Here is an 11,155-nt window from a genome sequence, read left to right as displayed (position 1 = left end):
AAAACAAGTAATAGCTATGCAAACACGTAGTCAATCATCTGTATGGGCCTGGCAAGGAATGTGTGGTAAGATTTTGTATATAACGCCTGTAACTTTGTACTGCAGCATGCCAGCTTTGTTTGGTGGCATCCAGACTTGTGCAACCTGTAGTAAAACAGTATCTCGGTGCGTGAGATCGGCTGGTTGCACACCAGGAATGGGCTCACAATGTACAGATGGCTGTAATGTGCAGAATGGTGCGGAGGGGCCCTTGGCCGCAGCCCTTCCCGGTGAGCCCTGCACGGATACCTACAGCACAGCGGGGAGGCTCCGGGGAGCCACTGTCTCCATCCTGGCTTTCCTCGCTTAATTTCTGACTTCAAATCTCAGCACAATGCTCCACCGATTGCTGAGCGGAATATGCTCCTTTCCCCTCTGCTGAACAGGTCGGCCTTTGCCTCGCAGCCCCAGCGCGCACAAACCAGAAGTGAGATCGATCTGCTGCTGCTCCCTCCTGCATGTTGTTTTATCAAAACATAGATCTGGGCTTGATTTGGCACAGCAAGGAGGGTAGCTGCCCTGCTGGCAGCTAACAGCAGGGAGCACATCAGCATGGGCCTGTTATTTCCCTAAGGAGCGTTTAAGATCATTTTAATCTGCCTTTTTTAATGCCCAAAGTCATCTTCTGTTCATACGCAGGGATCAGGAATGGGGTAGCATGGGCAAAAAATCCGTGAAAGGGACTTCTTTGGTTAATAGAAAGATCAGCTGAACTGGAGTTTAGCAGACCTGCCATCTGGGAGAGGGAAGCTGAAGAAAGAAACGTGACCGCTCATCCACAACCAATACCCTCAAGCGCCCGTTGCCCTGATTTTTATACCAGACTTGGATTCTTTTTTAAAATAACCTTTAAGGACTGGGGCTTTCTCAAGCTTTCATTGGGAAGGAGAAAGACTAGAGTCAGCTGAGGGTTAAACCCTCACCGGGAACTACTTTTCCTTCCCTCCACATTAAGGGTCTCAGCAGCTCCCCAGAGCCAGCGCAGCCCTTTCCGGGGTGGGACACGCAGCCTGTCACCAGTGAGACAGCCAGAGGATGGCACCATCCTCCAGCACAAAAAGCAGCTGGCCAGCTGGGAGCAAAGCTGTGACTGCAGGCCTGTTCCTGCTTTGTTGCTTGTGCCACCAGTCAGCCTCCGTGCTCCTACCAGTCAGGATTGTGCACTGCGTGTGCTGCCAAACGCAGGGTGCCCACCCAGCTGTGCTGTGGATCTGCGGTCTGTCCAGGTGGGTGAAGCCACAGGAAAGGAGACACAGTGGCTGTCTGGTCTCCAGCAGCACACACAATGGCCCAGAGACATAGAGACATGTGTCTCAACTCTTTTAGGCTCTGAGGGCCAGCTGGGTGCAAGAGAATCCCAGCCCTCCATTCCACCACGTGGCCCTGCTAGGATGCATCAGGCTTGTGGTTCAGAGCAGGCTGCATCCAGCTTCCCCTAGCTGGCACTTCACACAAAGCACATCCCCATCAGGGCAGGCACACGTACATACATGGTTCCAATAGCCAGGTGAATCCTTGTCACCACTCTCAGGAGACACTCTTAAGACCACATTCTCAGAGGCAGAAGAGTGGAGGTGGCAGTTAATGGAAGCTGTCAGCCACCAAAGGGAGTCAGAGCATCGCTGAGGCCCTGCTGCACTGCCAGTGTATTTTAATCCCAGACATTATAACCCAGCTGTCTCAGGAGAGAAAGGCGAGAAACAGAGAGAGAGAGAGGTGACCTGGCAAGTCTCCTGAAAGCGGCAGCGTTGCCTAAGGTGTAGCACACCCAGAGGAGCTGGCCACTCTGGTTTCTGCTGGGCATGAAATTAGAAATCTCACTGCCAAGTACCAAACCACAGCTAGATTCATCTGCCTGCTCTGCCATGTCCCACCACACCGCCTGGGAGGGGAAATGCTCTCCTGGGCTATGTGTGCCAACAAGGTGCTGAGCTGCCCGAGTCCACAGGCAGCAGGGATCTCCTGTCCTTTCCAGCCCCTTTGCTGCAGGAACTGCTGGAAGATCCCTTTCCCCCTTCCCTCATGCACTGATACAAAATAGCTCCCTTCTCTCACTGCATGTCAGCTCTGCTCTTGCTCACATAAGCCTCCCTCCCAAAGGTGGGGATTTTGTTTTGCTCTAATGAAGCTGTTTCAAATCCAGTGTCTTTGCTGCCCAATTACAAATACCCACAAGGCAACAGCTGTGTCACTAGGATGCTCAGCAGTCTGGCTTTTATTTGTTTTCCTAGAAAACCTAGGGAATAAAGCTACACTTAAGGTCTAAGAGAGCAAGAACTGTGATAGATAAACCATACACAGTACAAAGAGCTCATCGCCAGTTCATTAAAGGAGTGTTTTGGAGTTGCAGATTTGCAGCAAGTGGAGGTGGGACGGTCTTTCTTGCTTACCCCTCTCTCGTCCCATGGGTGCTGCATGCAGGCAGGAGCATCCAGTCCTACGCACTGGTGGAGAGAGACCACCTCGGTTCCTGCCTCTCCTGCAGCGGCACCGGGAGCAGCTGACAGAGACAAGTGAAGGACAGGGAGAAGGGTTCTCTCCAATAGCTGTGAATATGCGCAGATAAACTCCCTCCAGATGGGGGGAAAACTGAGCACGCACTATCCCTGCAGGCTGTCCCCTCAGGTCAGGCGGACTGGCTGCTGCAGTTCAGCCACCTATGCACGCTCGGCCGCCAGCTTTGCGCTCTCCTGTCTTGCCTCTGGGACACCCTGCTGGCTCAGCGGCCTGGCAAGCAAAGCCTTTCAGCTGAAAGGTGCAGCAGCTCTGTAGGCAGATCCTGTAATTACTCCCAGTCACCTGCACCAAAATGGTCTTTACTTCTGCCCCTCCCATTCAGCTTCCCCTTCTCTCTCCATCCAAGAAGTTGCATTTCATGCTGCCATCAGATCCATTGTTTACTTCTCCTGTTCATCGGGCTCTGCAGGAGGGTGACAGAAGAGGGTAATTCTCTAGCACTGCACAAAAGGCTGCTGCTCCCTCCCAGTGCTCTTCACTCTCCCCTATAAAATGACTCGGAGCAGCCAGCAGGCTGGTGCTGTGCTGCTGGAAGGGCCCGATGAGCTAGTGCAGCGGTGACTGAGCTGCAGCAGCGAGCCAGGGAAACGTGGAGAGAAAGAAGCCTGCAGGACCTGAGCCTCTTATGGGCAGGACAAAGCTAATAATGCAGCTGTGGAAAATAAGAGTTGGAATTCATTTAGCAGCCAGGCAGAGATCTCATTACAGCAAATGAAATGAAGAAGTTCTCCACTCTGCTCCCCTGCAGGCTCTGCTAATCCCTTACAGAGAGTGTGGCTGTGGTGTGTGTGCTCCCTGCCCAGAGCGCTGGAGGTTGCGCTAGGTGCAGCGTTTTCCTGCCAGTTTGCAGCAAACACGAGAGCGCTTTATCGGCCAACATGCCAAGGGGAGAGCCATCTTCACTGAAATGGTCTCCAGGTCTCAAATATTTCCATACAGTTCAGTACGGAAGCACTTAAAATGATGCCTTGAAAGCATTTTTGTGTATTCCGATATTTATATCTGATGACAAGTCAACTAACGAGAATGTCTAGAAAAGACAAGAAGCAACTGCTTGCAGCAGATCTCCAGCTACCTCCCTTAGCTCCCACCACCACCCCCTGCTTAGACTTACTCTTCAGCCCAGCCTGTGGCAAAAGGAGACACGCTCAGCCAGGTTGACACAAACAGTTGGGTGCCATGGCCTCAGCAGAGGGAAAGACAAGCTGAAATTACCAAGAAAGGTAGGACTGAAGATTGATGAAGGGCTGAAGAGCTAGTGAAGAGGTTTTCAGTTCTGTTTACCATTGAGCACAACCCCTGACTCCAGGGAAGGAAAACTCATCACTCTTCACACACGGGCATTTGCTCTGCAGCAACAGTAAATTAGGCCAAGTGCTCCAGGCCCCTCTAATCTCTGAGAGAGGAGGAAAGCCTACCTGAGTTCCTCATGGCTCATTAAGATGCTACAGCAGGAAACAAGCCAAACACCAGGGAACAGAGTCTGCCAGGTGTTGTGCAAAGGTGACACTGGTGTGACTCAGGGAAGCAGCTGCTAAAGCCAGGAACGCAGGAGGCAGCAGCCTCAGAGGCCCCCTTGAAACAGAATTGGTGACTTTTACCAGTTACAGTTTCCTGACTTGAAAGTACTTGAAATTCTTTTGTTTCAATGATTAGGTAGTGAGAAAAAAAAGCTCTTCTTCAACCAAATGGAAACTTCTGTGTGAAAATAGAGTCTACTTTGCCTGACTTGGTGGAGAGTTTCACAAGAAAAAGTAAACAGCTATCCCTCTGCAACCCCAGACTAGAGAAATGAAACAAAGTTTGGCATTTTGGCAGGTTTCAGCTAAAATTTTAGAAAAAAAGAGAAGGAAAAAAAAAACCCCATAGAAAAAAAGACATTCTTCCCAAAGCATCTCTTGACTTCCCAACCTTCCTGCAGAAGCAAGTGGTATGACATGACCGCACATGTGCATCTTGGTTGAGGACACTGTCCTCCATCCACCTGCTCTCCATGGTTCATGGTGGGTTCTGATAAAAACCGCGGCACTGCAAACATGGAGTGTAACAGGGCAGAGACTGACCACAGCACCATCCTGCCCTCTGTATGCCACTGACTGGAATGAGGAGCTTCCGAACAAAGCAGGCTGGGAAAACTCTGCAAACTGTGTAAAAGGGAGAGCCAGGAGAGGGAAGTCAGGAATCTGATGAAAGTCAAATGACAGCTATAAAGGAGCGGAGGAGCATGAATCTGGAACCGTAATTCGAAAGGAACCCCACAGTAAGACACCCAATGAAAGAACCCCCCCTGAAGACAGACTGTTTCCTGCTCATTTTTCCTGTCCCTTTTCCTCCAACAGCCTTTTCCAAAGCTGTAGTACCAAAGTATATGGGGCCAGGACAGCAGCGCTGCTGAAATGCTGTCTTACCCCAAACCAGTGTCAGCGTCAGCCAAGAGCAGAGGGCAGGGTGCTGGAGGGGAAGCAGAAAGGTGTTCCCTTGGGGTAACGGGTACTTTAGCTTAATACATTTACTGTCTTCTTTTCCTGTGAACAGTTCTGGCACCCAGGTATCCACACACATCAGAGCTCTCATTTCTCCTGTGCCCTGGGAGATCCATGCTTAGGACAGAATTAAATTTAATTAGATTCATCCCATATTAATCAAGTTCAGGCAGCCAATTCAGGATGAGTTAAGGACCCCTTTTAAAGCCAACACTCGCACGCACACACACCCCCCTTTCGTAGCCAGTGACAGAGGAGCACCTTGCTATGGGCAATGCAGGTGTCCCTGAGTCACAGTAGACGTGAAACTGCATTTGTGCATCAGTTACATCAAGAAAATTACCTACAGTGGGACTAAAAATACTCCTCTTCATGACACTCGGTGCTTCAGAAGAGCCCATCACCGGCACCAGGCGTTGGCAGGGCAGGTTCTTTCTGCACATCCTCAGCCTGGACCGCGCAGGCTGACTGCGGCGCGACCATCGCTCGCGTGTCCACAGCCCAGAGCCTCCGGCAGACGCTTCCCTCGTGCTGTGGCCGTGCCTCGAGGACTGCTCACTCCGCGCTCCGCTCGGTGCAAATACAGCCCTGGGAAGCCAGGACCGGGCAGAGCATCTAAAGAAGGGCAGACTGCAGGCGCAAACTTTTTTTTTTGTAATTTTTATTTGAACACAGTATTCTGACAGAATGCAAAGTCAAAATCCTCAGTTAGTATCAGTATTTACACCAGTGAGAATGGGAATAAAGGTGGAATCGATGTTTCACTTGGTAAAAAGATTTTTTGTTTTTTTGTTTTTTTAACAAGATAGAAGGCCCCCAAAAGTAGGGAATGCTGGGTAAGGATGTCAATGGAGGGTCTGAGAACAACTATCAAAACAGCCTAGTGTGAAAACGTGGGGTTTGAAGACTCCATAGAAAAAGTGTGAAAATAAAACTCCACTCTCAAAGCTGAACAACTGGATGCACTATTATCTTATCATCGTTACGTATGGTGCAGCATGAAATGGAATCACTCCACAACTAGAAGCTGATCAGTCTGCATTGCCATATAGATATATATGTATGGCATGGATACATATATAAACATATACAGCGTAAACGGCATCAGGTTGGTCCCTCTTCAAAGGTTTAAATAAAAGCAATGAAGCCTAAGCTAGCTTGGAAATGGGGTACTTCTAAATTAAAACAAATTATTCTCCATTAAGGGCAAGTACAAAACCACTCTCCAGAATTAATCTACAAGTACCGGGAGGTATCACGAGGGCATTGACAAGGAGCTGGATGGGCACTCCCAGTGTTCAGGCAATCACAGGGCTCACTTCTGCCTCGGAACGGTGCTCGCTCCCATCAGTCTCGACACCAACCGGCTGCAGCCTGCAGGGTCCTTTCTAACGATGCCGCCAGGTGTTGGATCAGGCCTTGAGCTGGTTACCTTTTACGACAGAAATGCCAATCCAGGTGACAGTTACCGCAATTTTCACCAACAGGTGCTGACCAGGGTCACTGGACACGTTTCTGGTCATTAGCATTGTGCAGCGTCTGCTCCCTAGCAGCTGCTCAGCTCTCACTGGGTTATAACTCAGGAGGTGTAACACACAGATGACAAAAGCAGTCAAAAACTTTGCAGAAACGAGAACAAATTGTTGCAGTCACCCACAGGAGTGGAGGTACACACTGCCTACCCACTAGTCCTCTGCTGCCCCAAGGACTCTCCCCTGCCATAGACAGACCACGGTAGCTTTTTGTCCAGCATTTTATGGATTGATTTCTTAAGAAAAAAATCCTAGGGACCACGGCCCAAACTTCCCCACACTTACACCGACACTGCTGTGACGGGTCATGCAAGGGCCGAATCTGACACAAGGCTTTGAAGTGAGGACCCATCCTGCCCTGCTATCCTGCTCAGGACGGGTATTGCATGAGTGTCTATGCCTGCATATCCAATCATCCTCTGTTTGCATCCCAGGAGCTACGAAAAAAATGCAAACCCCCCCACACTTAGCAAATGACAAGACCAATATTTTTCACAGTTTGAAATTATGCGATGCTACTGTAAAAGACTGCATACTTAGAAGAACACACTGATAAAAGCGGCTCAATTTACCTGAGCCAAACTGCAGTCTACTCACCCCCCCATCATCCTTCTGTTCATCACCTTAGCACAACGGAATGGATGCCATAGTCAGCTCGGTTTGATTTTTCATTTAAAGGCTTCTGTTCCTTGTAAGAGTTGTTCTCTTTTTTTTTTTTTTTTCCTGAATATTTTTTTTTTTCAAATCTGAACTATCGCTACACCTTCCACATCCAAACTATGTTGAAGCTTTTATTATTTCAATACTATGACAAAAAACACATTTCACACTAAAATAGTCACGCATCCACAGTGCACAAGCTTGCAGATCTAAAGTAGAATAAAAAAGAAAACAAAAGGAAAAAAAAAAAAAAAAAGAAAAAAATCCAAAACCCCAACAGAAGGAACATCTCTATACAATGGGCTGGTCTTCCCCTATACACCTCTGCCTTCCTTCTGCTCAAACCTCCTTTCTTTTCACCCCAAAATCTCGGTGTTACCCCATGACTCTCAACGATAAATGCCACTGATAAGCTCCCCCTCCATAATGAGGGCGCACGCACCACGTCACCCCCTGACCCAGCTGCTAAAGACACGGCACCAGGACAAGTGAAACACGGGGAGCCCTGGCGCTGATCTCCAAGCACTTGCTCTTGATTTCACAGTTTTGGTTCTGCGGAGCAGAGCTGGGTGACTCGGTACAAGCGAGGTGACAGGACGGTTCAGCTGGAAGGGACCCACAAGGGTCACCCAGCTGCCCAGGGAGCTGGCTTCGGGGGGGGGGGGCGGGGGGGCTTGCGTGCTGCCAAGCACCCTTGTGCAAAAAGTCTCTGCTTTTCAGTCAGCTTTCTAGGGTCAAAGGAAACGGCACTTCCTGACGGACTAAGGAGGAATTGATGTAGTCAAACATCTGAGATGAGGGACCAGGCCAGCCCTAACTGTACAATCTCCCTTCTGCTTCTCAAAGCTCTGGGAGGGTTCCATGAAGGAAAGGGGAGAATGTCCTAAAAAAGCAGAGATGATATTTCTCTTATGCAGTCAGGCCCAGGTCCAGCAAGGGACTTAAACTCTTACTAAATTTAAGTATAGAAGGACTCGCACCAGCAACTCTCCTGTTCCAAGTTAAGCACGTGTTTCTGTGGATTGCTGGATAAAGACCTTGGTTGGTGACAAGTGGTTTGAATACCCCCCCCCCCACCCAAAAAACCCCAAACCAAACCCCAGCATTACTTTTCTTCTTACTCCAGTAAGAAATAATAATAATAATAATAATAATAACAATAATAATAACAATAATTAAGAAAAGATAAAGGGGAAACAACTACTGTAAACATCCATGTTTTAAAATGTCTCCCTTTGCAAAGCAAGCATGCTGCTAACCTAGTATCTATAGACTGTATTTACTTAAAAAAAAAAAAAAAGGCAGCTATTTTACACATACATTTAAACACAACAAAAGTTAAAAAAAATATTTGTCAATTGTAAACACTGGAAAGAACAAAAGTTGGCAAAAATTAACATAAAATTTAAAGAAATATAGAGTCTGAATACTGCAAATTGAAATACATCCCCGAAGCTGCAATTTTGGCATTCTTCCTAAAACCCGATAATTAAACCCAAATAAATGTCTAACGTGGAGAACAGAATTCAGTCACAAAGAGCTCAAGACACTTTGCATACTGAACAAATACAAGGTGAACAGAAATTATAACTTATTTATGAGGCTTTACATATTTCAAACTCGATGAAAAGTATAAAAATAAATTGTGGACTTTGTTCATTAAGTACCAGCTGTACCAAGAGGTACAGTGGTTATATCTGCTATACTAACGAAGGAAAGAACAGGGTCTTTTCTTTTTTTTTTGTCTTTTTTTTTTTTTTTTTTTTAATGTCTAGGACTAGTTGATTTTGAGCTTCCCAACCACGCTGCAAATGGTATTTGCAATTTTGCTTATTTGAATATACACAGGGTCAGCTAAGCCCTGATTTGGTTACGGGTTTAACCCTGTTTTTAAAATGTATTACTTTTTAAAAGCAAGTGCACAACAAATAGAACCTTTCTAGAAATCTTTTTTTTTTAAAAAAAAAAAGTAAAGAAAAGAGAAGAAAAGAAAAAGAGAGAGATTCCCCCCCGCCCCCCATTTATGCATTTTCTGTTTTGTTTGTTTTTTTTTAAAAAAAGGCAACAGACACTAGAGGAATGAGATGTGTGTTGTGTTTTGTGTTTTATATGCTTGGGTGAAGTTGTTCTGTCATTTGCTTTCATCTGTCGCTGATCATGCTTTGCTCTCATTTTCATTTGTTTGTGTGGCTTCATTGGGGACCGTCTTGACTTCTGCTGGAGGTGTCTTAGCTCCCGTTGCTTGCACTTCAGATTTGTCTTCTACTGGGATTTTCCTGAAGAAGAATCACCAAAACGGCACAGTTTAGAGTCAGAAAAATACAGACTGTCTATTGCTGATTTAGTGATAAGGAAAGAATGCGATTCTGGAAACGAGCAAACATTTGCCTTGCTAGAGAGAGCAAAATGAGTATTTCCAGATGCAGAACTAAGTAAAACCAAGCTCACCCCCCGCCCCAGCTGCTTTGGCTCTAGTGAAGCCTTTTTTCGTTTTCCTCCCGCCCTGAGTTAACACACTAGCAGGACGAGGTCGCAGGCTGCAGCAGAGGTGCAAGGCATGTTGCAGTGTGCAAAAAGGAGCAGAAGGGAAAACTCACACAGTTGCAAAGGAGTTTGATTTTACCATCACTCACTTATGCCACCCAAACGTCCTCCCATTTTAGCAGAAAATCTTTTTGCCTACAGGAAGTCAGTCCCGGAACTTCCCAGCACATTGCAGGAAAGGAAACATGGAAGCAGTGAATTTTGCCAAACACATTATCGTGGGCACATCTCCACAGGCTACAGCTCAGGTTCATCAGCCTGCCTTCTGACACCTTCCTGAAGGGGCAGAGAAGTCTGTTTGTCCAACACTTCATAGCCATGACAAGTGCCACACCAGGCGGATCTGGTGGCCACCCTGAAGTGCTCGTTCCAGCCCATTAGCCACAAAGTCAGTCTGAGAGGACTGCCATCGGAACCCACCCTGACGAGCAGGGGAGAGGAATCTAAGCTGTGGTACCGAGTTGTGCCAAGGGAAGCAGATGAGCAGGAAGGTAGAAGGAGGTGGCTGGATCAGCAGAAAGAGCACAGCTCTGCATCCCACCACACCACAAATTCATTTACACCACAGACGAAACTGCATTAATTCAGTTGAGATGTTTCCTTACTGTGGGCAAACCGTTTCCTACCTCCTTTCAGCTCGGTACCAGATCACGATCCTCTACTCTGCCTCTCTGTAGCACCCAGCACCACCCTGCAGCAGCTGTGGGTGTACTGAACTGAAGCCAAAATGGATTTCTCTGCTTGGGAGCGGCTCAGCTGCACCCATCAAAGCTGCCTGGTTCCCCCCAACCCTGGTGCATCTGCTCGCCGCCACCCAGGCTTTCCAGAAGGGCCAGATGCTCCGCAGCTGTGTGGGGCATAACGCAGGAATGTCTCCTGCCTTAGGGGAGGACGACGGGAGCACAGCAGGGAGGTAGGAAGATGAGAGCCGTAAGATGTAAAGGGACCTGAATAACAAAGTAAACCAGCATGGGTTTTTACTCAGATGTGGAAAAGAGCCAGGTTCCTGGTCCTACAGTGTCTGACTGACACTTCTTTGAGCGCTAACACACACTGCAATTGCAGCGTCAAAGCCAACGATCAAGGCCAGGGCTTTATTTTGGATACAAATACAAAACTTCCAGAATGAGGTCATTTTCCTGGAGATGTGAAGATGGAAAAAGTTCTGACCAGACCTGTGACTTAGGGTATGTCTCCAGCGTGGCTGCCGTAACATAGCCTGGATTTACCTGAGCGAGCTGTGAACCTAGAACAGCCAGCTGGGCTCCTGGCAGCGATCTAGCTGACAGTGCAGAGCCCAGCGTCCTCGACACGCTTTCCTTTGCAAAGCTAAAGATACAGCCTGAACTCAGTCTTTTGGTTTTGGGAGCTGCTCCCACC

The 11,155-nt window shown here is 47.8% G+C and overlaps 1 protein-coding gene across 5 annotated transcripts in view; it reads right to left on the bottom strand.

Annotated features, from left to right (window-relative positions):
• Window positions 1-7,247: 7,247 nt before the first annotated feature.
• The window catches only part of NCAM1 (neural cell adhesion molecule 1), a 143,361-nt gene continuing 139,453 nt past the window's right edge, over window positions 7,248-11,155 (bottom strand). For 3 of the 5 annotated variants that reach the window (XM_037409811.1, XM_037409814.1, XM_037409816.1), the window contains one exon: window positions 7,248-9,507. In XM_037409811.1, the coding sequence (XP_037265708.1) occupies window positions 9,387-9,507 (121 nt within the window). In that variant the 3' untranslated portion in view covers window positions 7,248-9,386. The remainder of the gene's footprint in view (window positions 9,508-11,155) is intronic. The other 2 variants (XM_037409809.1, XM_037409810.1) reach the window with 1 other exon arrangement.

This window comes from Falco rusticolus, chromosome 16 (genome assembly GCF_015220075.1).
Source record: "Falco rusticolus isolate bFalRus1 chromosome 16, bFalRus1.pri, whole genome shotgun sequence".
In the NCBI taxonomy this organism is placed as follows: Eukaryota; Metazoa; Chordata; class Aves; order Falconiformes; family Falconidae; genus Falco; species Falco rusticolus.
Note: the sequence above shows the minus strand (reverse complement) of the source record. Positions and strands in the feature narration are given on the sequence as shown.